General features: G+C 40.4%; 1 protein-coding gene across 2 annotated transcripts; it reads right to left on the bottom strand.

The window, feature by feature from the left end:
* Positions 1 to 2,504: 2,504 nt before the first annotated feature.
* On the bottom strand, positions 2,505 to 17,045 carry LOC135524379 (tetraspanin-3-like). Of its 2 annotated transcripts, none has more exons than XM_064951851.1 (7): positions 16,743 to 17,045; positions 7,789 to 7,980; positions 7,446 to 7,520; positions 5,821 to 5,922; positions 5,559 to 5,711; positions 5,385 to 5,468; positions 2,505 to 3,446 (listed from the first exon to the last, which is right to left on the bottom strand). In XM_064951851.1, exons 1-7 carry the CDS (start codon positions 16,803 to 16,805, stop codon positions 3,354 to 3,356), a joined length of 762 nt encoding a protein of 253 aa, XP_064807923.1. In that variant the 5' UTR covers positions 16,806 to 17,045; the 3' UTR covers positions 2,505 to 3,353. The 2 variants fall into 2 exon arrangements, with proteins under 2 accessions (XP_064807923.1, XP_064807924.1); XM_064951852.1 differs by lacking the exon at positions 16,743 to 17,045 and adding an exon at positions 8,263 to 11,272.
* Positions 17,046 to 18,443: the final 1,398 nt, after the last annotated feature.

Here is an 18,443-nt window from a genome sequence, read left to right as displayed (position 1 = left end):
AGTCAGTTAAGAACAGATTCTTATTTTCAATGATGGCCTAGGAACAGTGGGTTAACTGCCTGTTCAGGGGCAGAACGACAGATTTGTACCTTGTCAGCTCGGGGGTTTGAACATGCAACCTTCCGGTTACTAGTCCAACGCTCTGCCACCCCCTGCCACCCCTATCTTTGCTGATAGCGCTGTTGTTTCCATAAGTGGAAGAATTGGTCTAATTTAGCATGTAGCCTATGGTAAAGCCTCAACTCTACCTCTTCCAAGTCAGATGAGATTAAATAAAAGTGAATAATGACTTTTTTATTGTTTTGTGTGACTACAGCACCAGCAATAAATCGCAAAAATAGAGACACATTTTAATTGAGCGAGGCATCAAAGTGGCCAACCTGCCCATCCAGCTTCAGTTGGGTCATTACAATGCATTCTAAAATAAATCTTGCACGCTCGCCTTTGGTGAGTTTAGGCTATTAGGGATACTATTCGACTTTGACCATTTAAAATGTATTTATGAAGTAAAGGAATCTAGCTTTGGACATGTTTACATAAATATTTAGAAATGTTGGGATGATGACAGCAATAACTAGCAAATTAAGATGTCAGTTTTCTTTGCAAAGGTTAGCCAGGCTTGTTTGACTGACTCCATTTTTTATAAAATACCTATAATTTTCTCTGAAATACCAATCCTTTGATTATGTGTAAAGAGATGTGTATTTCAGAGGTTACACTCACACGAGTAATCTATGCTCTATTATGTATACTGGACTAAATTAAACACGCAACATGCAACAATTTCAATGATTTTACAGTTCATATAAGGAAATCAGCCAATTGAAATAAATTCATTAGGCCCTAATCTATGGATTTCATGACTGGGTAGGGGCGCAGCTATGGGTGGGTCTGGGAGCCAATCAGAATGAGTTTTTCACCCACAAAAGGGCTTTATTACGGACATAAATACTTGTTTCATCAGCTGTCTAGGTGGCTGGTCTCAGACGATCCTGCAGGTGACAAAGCCAGATGTGCCAAATTCTCTAAAACAACTTGGAATTGGCTTATGGTAGAGAAATTAACATTACATTATCTGGCAATAGCTCTGGTGGACATTACTACAGTCAGCATGCCAATTGTATGCTCCGTCAAAACTTGAGACATCTGTGGCATCGTGTTGTGTGACCAAACTGCACATTTGATTGGACTTTTATTGTACCCCGGCACAAGTTGCATCTGTGTAATAATCATGCTGTTTAATCAGCTTCTTGATATGCCACACCTGTCAGGTGGATGAATTATCTTATTAAAGGAGAAATGCTCCCTACCAAATTTGTGCACAAAATGTGAGAGAAATAAGCTTATTGTGCGTATGGAACAATTCTGGGATATTTTATTTCAGATCATGAAACCAACACTTTACATGTTGCATTTATATTTTTGCTCTGTATATTTGTTTGGGTCACAATTTGGCCTACTAACACAATGTGACCTCTACAAAATAGCTCAACCTTCTAAGCTTTATTTTTGAAAACCCCACAAGCAGCTGTCCATTTGTGACTCAAGACTGTTGTGACTGTCCTGTGAGGATCACAATGGGTCAGATCAGCTTGGCAATGGCTGACAATAACCAGACCCTCTCCCACCTGCAAAGGCGGCGGAGCACTGGGACAGTTGACACCTCCACACCCAGTCATAAATTAAGCAGGAGAGAACTCTCTACCTCCAGTATTGGTGTAACGGATGTGAAACGGCTAGCTTAGTTAGCGGTGTGCGATAAATAGCGTTTCAATCGGTGACGTCACTTGCTCTGAGACCTTGAAGTAGTAGTTCCCCTTGCTCTGCAAGGGCCGCGGCTTTTGTTGAGCGATGGGTAACGACACTTCGAGGGTGACTGTTGTTGATGTGTGCAGAAGGTCCCTGGTTCGCGCCCGGGTATGGGCGAGGGGACAGTTTAAAATTATACTGTTACATTGGCTAAAGGAATGCCCCTTTGTCTCCAGAGACTAACATTCAGAAAGTGAATAATGGAACAATAATTCTAACATAACGAATGTGGGGAATGGTTAGTGGGGAGATATGGAAAACTAATGTCATATGGTTGATGATTTTGTGATGTCATTAAAACTCTTACCGAGGAAATACTGTAACTCGGAAAGTATTGCTATTACAGGTATGTTTCATCTGATACATTGAGCATATGACAAGTGATGAAGGCATGTGTTAAGGTAAGAATGTGATTTTAGTTTTCTAATGAGATAATAGTTTTTGATATCCTTTGCACATTAAGTAGCCATGCCTTGAATGAGGTCAGAGAGCTTGTCAGCATGACGGAACACCCCTTTTGACCAAGAGTGCATAAAGGCTTGGAAGAGAAATCAACCCTTAGACCAGGAAACATGAGGCATTAGCTACATGTTAGAAATGGTTGAAACTTTGTGGAGAAAACCACACAGCTCTAATGTGCAGAGAAACTTGAGCATATTTTTGGGATAGAGAAACAAATAAAAATACAGACAATATTCTGGATGGAATATACACAGTTTATTTCCTTGTTAGTTTTACCCCATTCTATTTACATTCATCTCTGGTTTACGTTTCTGTACATGGCTAAAATCTATTTTAAAACTAGGCCTACATAGTGTGCTCAACTCCACACAAAGTACAACAAAAGCTCAGTAACAATGCATGTGGATTATTCCTAAATAAGCCTGTTTTATGCACCGAATCAAATGCCCACATTCTTAAAAAGCAGATCAGTTAATTGACTGCACTTTGGTTACTGCTCATTCCTGGTGGGTCGATCCAGTGCCTGTAATTAATCTACGGTCTATAGTTCTACTGCTTCTTATCAAAAAACAGAATGGTGCTGGTGAAGGGTGAGGTCTGGACACAAACAAAGCAGTAGCACAAGGCAACCTCATACAAGGGAATCTTCAACTCAGTTATTTACATGATAGATTTAAATCGTTATAAAATATTCCAAGGCCATACACAGTGCAAACAGACATGAGGAAAGTATTCAGTCCACATATTCCGTACAGTAGGTCCATCATTCACATCCTTGTCTACCTCAAACAAAGGGGTAAGTAGTCAGAGCAACAAATTAAACAAAAAACGTGTTTAAATCACCATTTTAGAATTTGGCTTGTAGCATTTTTAATAAGACACCTAAAACAAAACATCAACTTACATAGCATGTAAATAAATAGGTTTTTCACCATTGTGGAGTATGAGCCACTGTGTGTGTGAGGAGATTTTCAGCTTACAGTAGAGACCTGAACTTGGGCAAGCCAGTGAACCACTCGCCACTGACAAAGCCACAAGCCTAGGTGTGTGTGTGTGTGGTGTGGTGTGAGAGTGTAGGGTCCTTATGCGTAGGTTCCCCCCGTCATGAGAAGTTCATAGGCAGGGTCACGGCTCCTCCGGCACAGCACAACAAAGGCACACAGCATCCCAAATACCTAGGAGAGGAAAACAGCAGGGGTTGAAATGTAGTGTCATCCATCCATACCTTCCTGACGAGGCCGCCTGTCAACCTCTGACCTGGACGCTATGCTACCTAGTCTCCCAGGAAAGGCTGAGCAGGGACACAAAACTACGTCAGCAGCAAACAGAGAAGCATCTGGGTCAAAAGCCTTGAGAATTACTGCAAACCAGCAGATTCACATGCACACAGATGCCTCACCAGCCCATAGAATAAGATAATCTAATAATGAAATGCAGAGGTGACATTATAAAAGGAAGAAACTACAGGACATTGATAAACATCCATTTAAATGTAGACTATGACCTTCTGATGTCCAGTAATTTCAATGAGAAAAACAAATCAAGTGATGAATGACAGAGCTTTAACGCAGCTTTCCCTCATGTAGCTGCCCCCTCATTGTAGTCAAATGAACGGAATGAAAAAGGGGTAAATCTAACAAATAACATGCCGTCTCAATCCACCGACTCAATTTCCCAAAGATTCTAGAATCTAATTATGCACATTTTTAACAAATCAAAGTAACTAATATATCTATCAAGTGAAGATAAATTAGCTGAGGTACACCATTTTGTCTTAAGCCTTTATTTAGCCTAGTTTGAGATCACCTTGAATTTCTAGATTTTCACCTGTCCCTATTGATGGGTTAGCTGACAATGTCACGAAAATGATGAGCATGCTTCAACGGGACAGAAGTCCATGAGTTGTTTTGATTCTAGTTGACCAGATAGCCTACCAACAATGACAAGAAACTGCCATGTGGGGAATCATAAGTGACTCATTTCAGCTAGTTCCATCTTGTTCTTGATACCATGTCTTGTTTTGAGGTGTTGACTGATTTCATGTCTATGGCAAAAATTAGCTTGCTAGCTAACCAGACATTTGCAACAATGTATTTGAGAGACAAGTGCTCATTGTGCAAATGTATTTAATAATCATTGGAGATTAAATATAGTTTCCCCGTTGACAGCAATCTAAGCCAACCCAGTCTGATTTGCCCCATAGTTGCACACGCGTCAGTTTTGTTACTAAACAACCAACCCGTCTATGAAAAATGTAACAGTCCCATCTGTGCCCAGTCCCTGTTCCTTGAGACCCAGGCTTGCTGGTGTGTGGCAAGGGGGTTAACATAATACGGGCATACCCCAGGCCCAATCAGCCTCCATTCTGAATAATTTCATGACTCATACCATAAGTGCTTTTCAGATAGCCAGCGGAAAATAGCTGAGTACCCCGCAGAGTATCCCACTTGTCCCTCTAGTCAAAGCGGCTAGTGCCTTCACACACTAGGGCAACAGCACAAATAGAACAATAAGACAGATATTTCACCGGATGTATACATGTGAAGCATGGCGTTTCCACAACCAAATATGGTAGAGAGAGGAAGCCCAGTGGCCGGCAGTGGGAGAAGATGGATTTTGGCCGACATTCTGCAAATTTTCTCATCGACTAAACATTTGATCTCAATACAGTTCTGTTCCCAAAACTAGAATCTGTTACGAACAGAGTGGATAAAGTTTTGTAGACTTTACCGAAGTAAAAAAAAAAAAAAACGTTGCTTAGAAGGCAAGCAAAGGCAAAATGAGTTATTGCACACACGCACTTCAAAGTAGGCATTATTTAATGGAAATATGCGAACGCGCCAAAACAATGTTTTTTGTTGTTAAATGTGATTCTGTAAACTGATAGTTAGCCAGCTAGCTGGAGTGGGCAAATTAGCTGGTCCTACTGTTGGACGTACGTGCTGACGTATAACCATGTAGGCAACGTTTTCTACTGTGATTGGTCAACAACTCCGGCACCGCTTGTAAAATAGAGCAGAATCCTATTTTCTCTGCCTTGGCTGAGAAGCTTCCATGGGCACAAGCATCCCCCCATTAGTTGAATGAAAGAGAGCTAATGGAAGTTATTTTACCTGAATTGCAGCGAACGTCAGTGCAGCCCAGATGACATACATAATAATCTCCTTTAGTTTCTTCACAACAAGGGCTTCACAACCCTGAAGACACACAAACAATACATTGTGTAAGAGAATCAATTTGTATATTATGCATGCAAGAAAAGCATAGGTACGTTTTGGATCTCTTACCTCTGGATAGAGGTCTCCAGGATGGGCTAGAGAGCCTGTACAGTTGCTGACGTTAGGTTTGCAGCAGCTCACTGGTACACTGTTGTTTCGAGACTCATTAAACCAGCGTGTGTTCCTCCAGTCAGAGTAATTGTGAATCCCACAACAGTGAAGCTGCAGGCATGACAAATGGTGATGTCAATACGAGGTCAATTCAATACAGCTTTAAATTACTTTAAAACTGTTACACAAAACATGAATTGCTCAAGTTCCATGCCAACACCTGTCTTTGCACGTAGTCAATTGCACGGCTCGGAGCATCTGTGTTGGTGCCATTGTACTCATTGTACACCTTCTGGATGGAGCGATTGACCTCATCTTCAACCTGTAAACAAACAGGTAACTGTGCTTAATAGGTCCATCTTACACAAACTCAATGCTTTTCTAATGAATATCACTATATCCAATCACTTTACTTTGGATAGCACTTTTCCAGTCAAGGGAAAGCAAATCTCCAAACATGTAGTCTGAATAGAAAAATACATAGTGGCTACCATGTTTTCCATGGAGAAAATGGGTAATTTTTAAAATGTCATTTTTGCATTTAACCTTTAACTAGGCAAGTCAGTTAAGAACAAATTCTTATTTACAATGAAGGCCTACCAAAAGGCAAAAGGTCTCCTGCGGGGACAGGAGCCTGGGATAAAAAATAAATAAATACAATATAGGACAAAACACACATCACAACAAGAGAGACAACACAACATAAAGACAAACCTAGGATAACAACATAGCAAGGCAGCAACACAGCAAGGTAGCAATACAACATGGTAGCAGAACAAAACATGGCACTAACATTATTGGGCACAGACAACAGCACAAAGGGCAAGAAGGTAGAGACACACAATGCAGCCACAGCTGTAATATTGTGGCTGATAGAATTTTCGTTCCCCATTGGGAACATATCTAAAGAATTGGTTTCCTGAACAAAATCTTTATTGCACAAACGCACTGTAAGCTTGATTTATATGTACTTAAGCCCTATTCACATGGAATTAGTTTTACTAGAGAATGTTGGTTATGTAATTATTACGCCAGAATATCCGTTATTCCAGAGGAAGAATCAGACAGGATTTGTTTTTTCCAAACAGAAGCCTGTAATTCTTTAATTCTGGAGGTTTTTAGTCTAGGCTTGAATATATGCCAACATGTACAGGTGATAACAGGCTACACTGATAACTAGAGTTTGGCTACCAAATATTTTTTGGTATCAATGTCGCCACAATATTTAAATTGAGGAAGTGTGATCATAATCATTACTTTATAGAGCTGCCGTAGATGGGAGCTAAACAGCACACACTTGAGATGCACTTTTAGGCTATGGATGAGAAAGTAACCTTGTCATTGCCAAAAGTTTGCTCAGTTATAATGCTGCTTTGTCATCTATTAACAGCAAGGGTTGCATTAAATAGGAGCAATATTTTTTTTGCTGAGACATTTGGTGATGTTCAATACTTTGGCACAAAACATATAAACAAAAGCATTCACTGTGAAAGTTGATACAGTAGGTCCTAAATATAAATCGGCAATGCGCAGAATTTTATTTATCTAATCAGTTATTGTTTTCTTGCTCAAACCACGAGCAACACCTGTCAAACTCAAGACATTTCTCTCAAAACACAGGGATGTCGATTCACACGTGACTAGTATTTTCAGAGGACCTTGGAGTTTGTTGAAAAACAGTAGGTTTTAGGAATTATTACTCTCCTGTTATGTAAAAATTACCAACATGGTAGAGTCGGATGGGGGACTTAAATAATGGATATGGTGATTTGTGCTCGTACACATAATTACAAAACCCCATCTCTCCCAGTAAAACTAGTCCCATGAGAATAGGGTTTTACACACCTTTGACCTGTAAATATAACCAAAAACCACCACAAGCACTTCCGTCACAAACACCAGCAGGAGAAGTACGACAAACTGTGGGGAGAAGAGGAATAATTAAACATAAAAGAAACTCCTGAAAATAAAATGGGTGCTTGGCATTCATGAGGCACATTTAAATCATTAAACTGTAATGAAGGATTATCCAACATAATACAAAACAATATGAACTCTTATCTCTGTAGCCTGAACTGGGCTATGCATTTAGTAATCAGTTATCTGGACAACAGGAACACAGAGGGATATGATATCTGAGCCCAGGTTGAACGCTGTAGTAGTAGGTGTTAAGAAAACATTCACTGACCGCTGCAAGCCCATAGCGGCTTTCTCGTATTGTGGCACAACATCCAATAAGACCGATGATGAAAAGGAGGCCTCCTACTGCAATTATGGTCACAGCAGGGATAAGGGTGTACACATCTTCAAAGAAGTGGTCGTAGTCATCATACGTGATGAACACGTAGGCTCCAACATAGCACAAAATCCCTGCTGCTGCCTGTATGATGGGTGGGGGGGGGGGAGAAATAGTATTAATACCACAAAAACCCAAATGAAATAAAATGTTTGAATGAGTACAGCCTCTGAGTCTGATGGTCCCTGAGAGGATATGAAAACCCAAGGCATTAACAGGGCATTCTGCCTTATCCTAAGTGTTCTCTGCTACAAGCACCGCTTAATGTTTAGAAAAGTCAATAATCCTTGCTTGTGATACAGGTTTAGAAACATGTATATGTATATCAGCAAGAAATAATCGTTCAAATAAAAAATATATACTTACCTCAGCAGGTTTGCACATACGGTTGTGTGCCTCCAGCCGACAAACTACACTTACTTCCCAGTTCGCTTACACACAGGTGTTTGAGCTCACTAGTGATCACCTTTATCTTCCGTAAACAAGCGCTGTAATGTGTAGATATGGCCGTGTGTGAACACTATCCCCCAAAAAAGGTGTGTTTAACCTTTGGTTTTTTGAAAATGATTTCTCACTGATGAAAAATTGGTCCTTACGTTTCTAAAACTGTACCGCAAGCAATGCGTGATAACTTTCAGAAAGTGCATCAGAGCTCTTAACAAAACTCCCCCAGAAGACACCTTCATGAATAAAGCAGGGATGGGCAACTCATCATGAGGTGCCTCAGATGCTCACGGGTCTGAGTACTCACATCCACAACCCCTCCACATTGAGAGTAAACCTTTTAGTGCCCTCCCCTCTTGACAGTGGAGAGAAATGCTGTTAGTTTCGTGCAATTCTACACATTTTGCCATGGTGTAGAGAAAGTGTTGCAGTTTTAAAAGAAAGTTCTTTGCTGTAATTGTACACATTTTGCCATGGGGCAGAGAGGAGATTTTGCACTTGATAACAAATTTCATGCAAGTCTACTCATTTTGCAGAGAGGACAATTTGCTGTGTAACAGCAAATTTTCTGCAATTCTACACATTGGCATAAGGTTTATAGGTATTTTTGCAGTTTTTTATATGAAATCTGAGTGAGACTGACTAACAAAATCAGTATTTAGACCATAGTTACAAGTTTAGATTGTTAGTTTAGTGTACAGCTATCTAAAAAAATGTTAGCTGACTGGGGATAATTGACTGACAGAGAGAAACTGCTGATGGACAACTACATTTCTAAATTGCACCTTGTGTATTCTACTATTTGAACTTGTAAGTTGAGACCCTGACTCAGTTTAAACACCTGTGCTAAAGGTATCTCCTGAGTGGCACAGCGGTCTAAGGCACTGCATCTCAGTGCTAGAGGTGTCACTACAGACACCCTGGTTCGAATCCAGGCTGTATCACAACCGGCTGTGATTGGGAGTCCCATAGGGAGGCGAATAATTGGCCAAGCGTTGTCCGGGTCTGGCCGATGTAGGCGGTCGTTGTAAAGAAGAATTTGTTCTTAACTGACTTGCCAAGTTAAATAAAGATATATATATTTTTTTTAATCGGTGCCCAAAAATACCGATTATTATGAAAACTTGAAATCGGCCATTCCGATTAATCAGTCGACCTCTAATCCTGAGGCTGCATTTATTGTAGCTGGGGATTTTAACAAAGCTAATTTGTGAACAAGGCTACCTAAATTCTATCAGCATATCGATTGCTGTACAGGAGCGAGTAACACGCTCGACCATTACTACTCTAACTTCCGCGATGCATACAAGACCCTCCCCAGCACTCCTTTTGGCAAATCTGACCATGACTCCATCTTGTTGCTCCCCCCCTATAGGCAGAAACTAAAACAGGAAGCACCCGTGCTTTGGTCAATCCAACGCTGGTCTGACCAATCGGATTCCACGCTTCAAGATTGCTTCGATCACATGGACTGGGGATATGTTCCCGGGTAGCCTCAGATAATAACATTGACGTAAACGCTGATCCTGTGAGCGAGTTTAGAAGGAAGTGTATAGGAGATGTTGTACCCACTGTGACAATTAAAACCTTCCCTAACCAGAAACCGTGGACTGATGGCAGCTTTCGAGCAAAACTGAAAGCACATGCCTTGCCATGATTAAATGCGGTGGTAACTGGAAATATGGCCGAACACAAAGTGTAGTTATTCCCTCCGTAAGGCAATCAAATAAGCTAACACGGAACCCAAACCGGCTGCGAGCGTGCGCCATCATGTGCTATCGTGCATACATTTACTTTGTCCCCCTACTCCAAACGTGATCATGACATGCAGGTTAAAATATCAAAACAAACTCTGAACCAATGACATTAATTTGAGGACAGGTCGAAAAGCATTAAACATGTATGGTAATTTAGCTAGTTAGCTTGCTAGCTAATTTGTCCTAATCAGCTAGCTTGCTGTTGCTAGCTAATTTATCCTGGGATATAAACATTGAGTTGTTATTTTACCTGAAATGCACAAGGCCCACTACTCCGACAATTAATCCACACATAAAACGGCCAACCAAATCGTTTCTAGTCATCTCTCCTCCTTCCAGGCTTTTTCATATTTGAACTTATATACGGTGATTGGCATCTACACTTTCATAGTATTACCACAACAACCAGCAAAACATTTAATCTTTCAATCACCCACGTGGGTATAACCAGTGAGGAGATGGCACGTGGGTACTTGCTTCTATAAACCAATGAGGAGATAGGAGAGGCAGGACTTGCAGCGCGATCTGCGTCAAAAATAGAAAGGAGTTCTATTTTAGCCCTTGGCAACACAGATGCTCGTTGGCGCGCACAAGCAGTGTGGGTGCAATAATTGAATAACATGGATTTCTAAATGTATTTTGAGACGCTCGCGCACGCGATGTGTCCGGTTTGGTCAGCATGTAAAATGTCAGTATAGAGACAAAGTGGAGTCGCAATTCAACGGCTCAAACACAATACGTATGTGGCAGGGTCTACAGACAATCAAGGATTACAAAAGGAAAACCAGCCCCATCGCAGACATCAACGTCTTGCTTCCAGACAAATTAAACAACTTCTTTACACGCTTTTGGACAATACAGTGCCACCGACGCGGCCCGCTCCTTCTCCGTGACCTACGTGAGTAAAACATTTAAAATGTGTTAACCATCGCAAGGCTGATGGCCCAGACGGCATCCCTAGCTGCGTCCTCAGAGCATGCGTAGACCAGCTGGCTGGTGTGTTTACGGACATATTCAATCAATCCCTATTAGAGGTCGACCGATTATTATTTTTCAACGCTGATACCGTTTATTGGAGGACCAATAAAAAGCAGATACATATTATAGAAATCAGCCGATTTTAATCTATGACAATTACAACAATACTGAATGAACAATGAACACTTTAATTTTAACTTAATATAATACATAAACCAAATCTATTTAGTCTCAAATAAATGAAACATGTTTAAATAATGCAAAAACAGTGTTGGAGATTAAAGTAAAATATGTGCCATGTAAAAAAGCTAACGTTTAAATTCCTTGCTCAGAACATGAGAACACATGAAAACTGGTGGTTCAATATTCCCAGTTAGGACGTTTTAGGATGTAGTTATTATAGGAATTTTGACGTGTTTACTATTTCATATACCTGACTTTTGGATGTTTTTATAGGCATTTTAGTATTGCCAGCCTAATCTCGGGAGTTGATAGGCATGAAGTCATAAACAGCGCTGTGCTTCAAGCATTGCTAAGAGCTGCTGGCAAACGCAGTGAGGTGCTGTTTGAATGAATGCTTACGAGCCTGCTGCTGCCTACCACCTCTCAGTCAGACTGCTCGATCAAATAATATACTTAATTATAAATGTAATAAACACACAGAAATACAAGCCTTTGTTCATTAGTCAAATCCAGAAACTATAATTTCAAAAAACAGTGAATTACGGAACTGTTACGTATTTTATAAAAACGGGTGGCAACCCTAAGTCTAAATATTGCTGTTACATTGCACCACCTTCAATGTTATGTTATAATTATGTAAAATTCTGGCAAATTAGTTCACTCTGCTTGCACTGAACGCAAGAGCAGTGACAATTTCCCTAGTTAATATTGCCTGCTAACATTAATTTATTTTAACTAAATATGCAGGTATAAAAATATATACTTCTGGGTATTGATTTTAAGAAGGGCATTAACATCTATGGTTAGGTACATTTGTGCAAAGATTGTGCTTTTTTTCGGCAATGTGTTTTTGTTAAATCATCACCCATTTGGCGAAGTTGAAGTAAGCTGCGATTCGTTGATAAATTAACAGGCACCGCATTGATTATATGCAACGCAGGACAAGCTAGTTAACCTAGTAATATCATCAACCATGTGTAGTTAGTTATCTAGTGATTATGTGAAGATTGATTGTTTTTTATAAGATAAGTTTAATGCTAGCTAGCAACTTACCTTGTCTCCTTTTGACGCTGCACTCGCATGGCAGGCTCACTCACGTAACAGGTGGTAGGCCTGCCACACAGTTTCATCGTGGATTGCAATGTAATCGGCATCCAAAAAGGTAGACTACCGACTTATCAAAACTTTAAAAATCGGCCCTAATTAATCAGCCATGCCGATTAATCGGTTGACCTCTAATCCCTATCCCAGCCTGCTGTCCCCACATGCTTCAAGATGGCCACCATTGTTCCTGTTCCCATGAAAGCTAAGGTAATTGAACTAAATGACTATCGCCCCGTAGCACTCACTTCTGTCATCATGAAGTGCTTTGAGAGACTAGTCAAGGATCATATCACCTCCACCCTACCTGTCACCCTAGACCCACTTCAATTTTTTTTTTTTTTACCAACCCAATAGGTCAACATACAATGCAATCGCCATCACACTGCACACTACCCTATCCCATCTGGACAAGAGGAAGACCAATGTAAGAATGCTGTTCACTACAGCTCAGCATTAAACACCAGAGTACCCTCCAAACTCTTCATTAAGCTTGAGACCCTAGATCTTGACCCTCCTCTGTGCAACTGGGTCCTGGACTTCCTGACGGGACACCCCCAGGTGGTGAAGGTAGGAAACAACATCTCCACTCTGCTGAACCTCAACACTGGGGACCCACAAGGGTGAGTTCTCAGCCCCCTTCTGTACTCCCTGTTCACCCACAACTGCGTGACCATGCACGCCTCCAACTCAATCATCACGTTTGCAGACAACACAACAACGGTAGGCTTAATAACCAAAAACGACGAGACAGCAAACAGGGAGGAAGTGAGGGCCCTCAGAGTGTGGTGTCAGAAAAATAACCTCACACTCAATATCAGGAAAAGAAAAGATGATCGTGGACCTCAATTAATAGCAAAGGGAGCACCCCCTATCCACAGGACAGCAGTGGAGAAGATGGAAAGTTTTAAAGTTCCTCTGTGTACATATCACCGACAACTGAAATGGTCCACGCACACAGACTGTGAAGGTGCAAAGCTGGGACAGTGAGATAAGCTGTTTTTCAATCTCAAAGCCATCAGATTGTTAAAACAGCCACCAATGGCACAGATCGGCAGCTGCTAACCTACAGACTTGATATCATCGGCCATTTTAATGAATGGAACACGTGTTACTTTAATAAATGTCTACACAAGCATTACTCATCTCATATGTATATTATGTAAAACTGTATCTATTCTTTACTATCTATTGCATCTTAGCTGCTCGGTCACTGCTCATCTATATATTTTATACTTATAGTTGAAGTCGGAAGTTTACATACACTTAGGTTGGATTCATTACCTTCTTGATGCTACCCATCCCTGACGCAGGATCATTTGTCAGCAACCGCTGAATAGCATAGCGCCTTAGTCAAATAATATTACCAAAAAAAATATTAATATTCATGAAATCACAAGTGCAATATTGCAAAACACAGCTTAGCCTTTTGTTAATCCACCTGTCGTCTCAGATTTCGAAATTATGCTTCACAGCGAAAGCAATCCAAGCATTTGTGTAAGTTTATCAATAGCCTAGCATAACATTATGTACACTTAGCATCAGGAAGCTTGGTCACCAAAATCAGAAAAGCAATCAAATTAACCTTTGATGATCTTCGGATGTTTTCACTCACGAGACTCCCAGTTACACAACAAATGTTCCTTTGTTCCATAAAGATTATTTTTATACCCAAAATACCTCCATTTGTTTGTGGCGTTATGTTCAGAAATCCACAGGAAAGACCGGTCACGACAACGCAGACGGAAATTCCAAATAGTCTTCATAATGTCCACAGAAACATGTCAAACGTTTTTTCTAATCATTCCTCAGGTAGTTTTTAAAATATATATTCGATAATATATCAACCGAGTGTGTAGGTTTTTCAATAACAACGGGAGGAACAATGGAGGCTTTACTTTGTAGCGCAAAAACTCAGAGAGCCCCCACCTATCCACTTACGCAATGTGATCTTTCAAGCTCATTTTTCAAAATAAAAGCCTGAAACTATGTCTAAAGACTGTTGACACCTTAGGGAAGCCAGAGAAAAAAGGAATCTGGTTGATATCCCTTTAAATGGAGGACAGACATGCATAGGAACAGAAGGGTTTCAAAATAAGAGGCACTTCCTGATTGGATTTTCCTCAGGGTTTCGCCTGCAATATCAGTTCTGTTATACTTAGACACTATTTTGACAGTTTTGGAAACTTTAGTGTTTTCTATCCTTATCTGACAATTATATGCATATTCTAGTTTTTGGGGCTGAGAAATAGGCAGTTTCAAATGGGTACGTTTTATAGCCAAAAACAAAAATACTGCCCCCTACACGCAAAAGGTTAAAGCTTGTTTTTCAACCACTCCACAAAGTTCTTGTTAACAAACTATAGTTTTGGCAAGTCGGTTAGGACATCTACTTTGTGCATGACAAGTAATATTTCCAACAATTGTTCAGAGACAGATTCTTTCACTGTATCACAATTCCAGTGGGTCAGAAATTAACATACACTAAGTTGACTGTGCCTTTAAACAGCTTGGAAAATTCCAGAAAATTACGTCATGGCTTTAGAAGCTTCTGATATGCTAACTGACATCATTTGAATCAATTGGAGATGTACCTGTGGATGTATTTCAAGGCCTACCTTCAAACTCAGTGCCTCTTTGCTTGACATCATGGGAAAATCTAAAAAAAATCAGCCAAGACATCAGAAAATAAATTGTAGACCTCCACAAGTCTGGTTCAACCTTGTGAGCAATTTCCAAACGCCTGAAGGTACAACGTTCATCTGTACAAACAATAGTATGCAAGTATAAACACCATGGGATCACGCAGCCATCATACCGCTCAGGAAGAAGACAAGTTGTCTCCTAGAGATGAACGTACTTTGGTGCAAAAAGTGCAAATCAATCCCAAAACAACATCAAAAGGACTTTGTGAAGATGCTGGAGGAAACAGGTACAAAATTATCTATAACCACAGTAAAACGAGTCCTATATCGACATAACCTGAAAGGCCGCTCAGTAAGGAAGAAGCCACTGCTCCAAAACCGCCATAAAAAAATACAGTCTACGGTTTGCAACTGCACACTTTTTGGAGAAATGTCCTCTGGTCTGATGAAACAAATAGAATTGTTCGGCCATAACGACCATCGTTATGTTTGGAAGATAAACGGGGTGGCTTGCAAGCCGAAAAAAAAACATCCTAACCGTGAAGCATGCAGGTGGCAGCATCATGTTGTGGGGATGCTTTGCTGCAGGAGGGACTGGTGCACTTCACAAAATAGATGGCTTCATGAGGTAGGAAAATTATGTGGATATATTGAAGCAACATCTCAAGACATCAGTCAGGAAGTTAAAGCTTGGTCGCAAATGAGTCTTCCAAATGGATAATGACCCCAAGCATTCTTCCAAAGTTGTGTCAAAATGGCTTAAGAACAACAAAGTCAAGGTATTGGTGTGGCCATCACAAAGCCCTGACCTCAGTCCTATAGAACATTTGTGGGCAGAACTGAAAAGGCGTGTGCGAGCAAGGAGGCCTACAAACCTGACTCCTTTACACCAGCTCTGTCAGGAGGAATGGGCCAAAATTCACCCAACTTATCGTGGGAAGCTTGTGGAAGGCTAGCCGAAACGTTTGACCCAAGTTAAACAATTTAAAGGCAATGTTACCAAATACTAATTTAGTGTATGTAAACTTATGAACCACTGGAAATGTGATGAAAGATATAAAAGCTTAAATAAATCACGTATTATTATTCTGACATTTGACATTAAAATAAAGTGGTGATGCCAACTGACCGAAGACTGGCATTTAATCCTAGTAAAAATTCCCAGAGATTGTGATGTATTTGGTTAATGTGTATGTAAACTTCCAACCTCAACTGTATATACTCTTATCCCATTCCTTTACTAGATTCTGTGTGTTAGGTTTTGTTGTGGAATTGTTAGATATTACCTGTTTGATAGTGGTGCACTGTCTGGTGGCTACCAGGCTAGTATTGTATGAGAAGTGGCATTTTAAAAAGGTTCAAAGGGGTAGACTGCAGGGTAGGCAGTGGCTTTCGTCCTGGGAGAAATGGGGCACAAAAGCCATGCATTTAACTCCCTCTAGCCGCAGTAGCCAAAGCAACCAGACCAGAAATATAACAGAGAAGCAAAGGAAATGTTCAGACAACCAGTTACATCTAAAAGGGGCAGCAACAACATGACTGCAAGAACATTGAATTATAATAGCCCATATTCTCAAACAGTAACGTTAGCTAACTATATTGATGCTACAAATAGACAAACATGGGCCGAGGTTGCCTTGAATGGCTAGCAGGTTGCTTGCAAATTTGCTGCGTATTATGGTTGAGGAAGGGATGTTGCGCATTCATTCCCAAACGACAAGATGTCATTTTGACTTACCCAAAAAATTAAGTTCAGAAAAACCAGCACCGTCTTGGATGATGTGATACCACACTGCCCCATGTTTAAAACAGGTATTGTCTATTATTATGGTAAAAACGTATTTGCAAAATGGCTGGCTATATACCCCTGCGTTTGTAATCCATGCCTGACTGGAGTAGATTCTGACTCCCACACACCGGAGCGCCAGCACCACAAAAACCAACCAGTTGGAGGTCATGTGACCCGATGTTGCAACCTCAACTCATTTTAGCAGCAAATATTTTTTATAACTAACTCGTTGTTCTATCTGTGCTAGCAGTGTTTGTATCATAATACAAATATATGGATCAGTGAGTAAATTAAATATATAAAGGACGTACCACGTCCTCCCGATTCGTTTGTATGGGGGGTGATAAGTGCCAGAATTAAGCCTCCCGAAGCTACAGATACCCTTCACGAAGTCCCCTAAGGTCTTCCTTGTTTTTTTCTAAGTCTTCAAATTGCCGACATGTTCATGTCACGTGACACGTACACGTCATGTAGATGTAGCGTGGTTCGTTCTGCGTTGTGTACTTTTAATTAGGATGCTGCCACAACTGAAGGTCTGCTAGTGGAATTATTTTTATTTGCCCTGCACACAGAGACAACACACATTATGTTAACCCTTGGTGCAGTCCTAGCTCTCAGGCGCCTTGCTAGCCGAAAGTCAGGCAAAAGAGCGCCAAAAGGAAATAACAGGTGCTGCGTGCACACATTCAATGCACAACAGCACACCATACAAGTAAAATGATACAGAACATAATTCTGATCAAATAAAAGACATACCTGCACACGAAGAGACAACACACATTATGTTAACCCCTGGTGCAGTCCTAGCTCTCAAGCACCTGCGCAAGCACATGAGACACTCACTCAAACACTGTCCCAAGTACTCACAAGTTACAATAGATACCCTAGTTAGCGAGCTTTGTGAAACTTGTTAACATAAATCTTAATATTATCCACATTGTAACAAACTTACGGTAGCATAACAGTACATTGTGTAACATTATGACGGTTTTATATTAAACCATTTCGGATCCAAGGACAACATACCTTGCTAGCCGAAGGTCAGGCAAAAGAGAACAATAAGGGGGTACGGAAATACAGATAACCCGCGATGGGCCAAACCAAAATCTAAAAAAAGTTTTACAATCATCATCATGTATGTACAATATTGATATGAAAAAGTGTTTGTACACCAAAGAAAAACATTAGCTGTGCAGCTGTAATTTTTTAAAAAATACACTGAATTATTATTATTATTATCAAATTATTAACATCCCCTCTTGACCTGGCCTATTTGAATTCGTCCTTGTGTGCAACTTTGTGCATAATCTAGGGGAACAACATCACACTGCCACATTGACGTAGTGTTCACAGTGTTCGATCCAACCATGAAAGCCTTAAAGTCTACATGTGTTAACCTTTTTGGGAAAGGGGGCAGCATTTTCACTTTTGGATGAATAGCATTCCCAGAGTGAACTGCCTTCTACTCTGTCCCAGATGCTAATATATGCATAGTATTATTAGTATTGGATAGAAAAACTTAACATAACTCATATGGCAGACAAACACCTGAGAAAAATCCAACCAGGAAGTGAGATATCTGAGGTTTGTAGTTTTTCAAAGCTTGGCCTACCGAATACACAGTGTCTATGGAGTCAAGTTGCACTTCCT

This window comes from Oncorhynchus masou, chromosome 31 (genome assembly GCF_036934945.1).
Source record: "Oncorhynchus masou masou isolate Uvic2021 chromosome 31, UVic_Omas_1.1, whole genome shotgun sequence".
NCBI lineage: Eukaryota > Metazoa > Chordata > Actinopteri > Salmoniformes > Salmonidae > Oncorhynchus > Oncorhynchus masou.
Note: the sequence above shows the minus strand (reverse complement) of the source record. Positions and strands in the feature narration are given on the sequence as shown.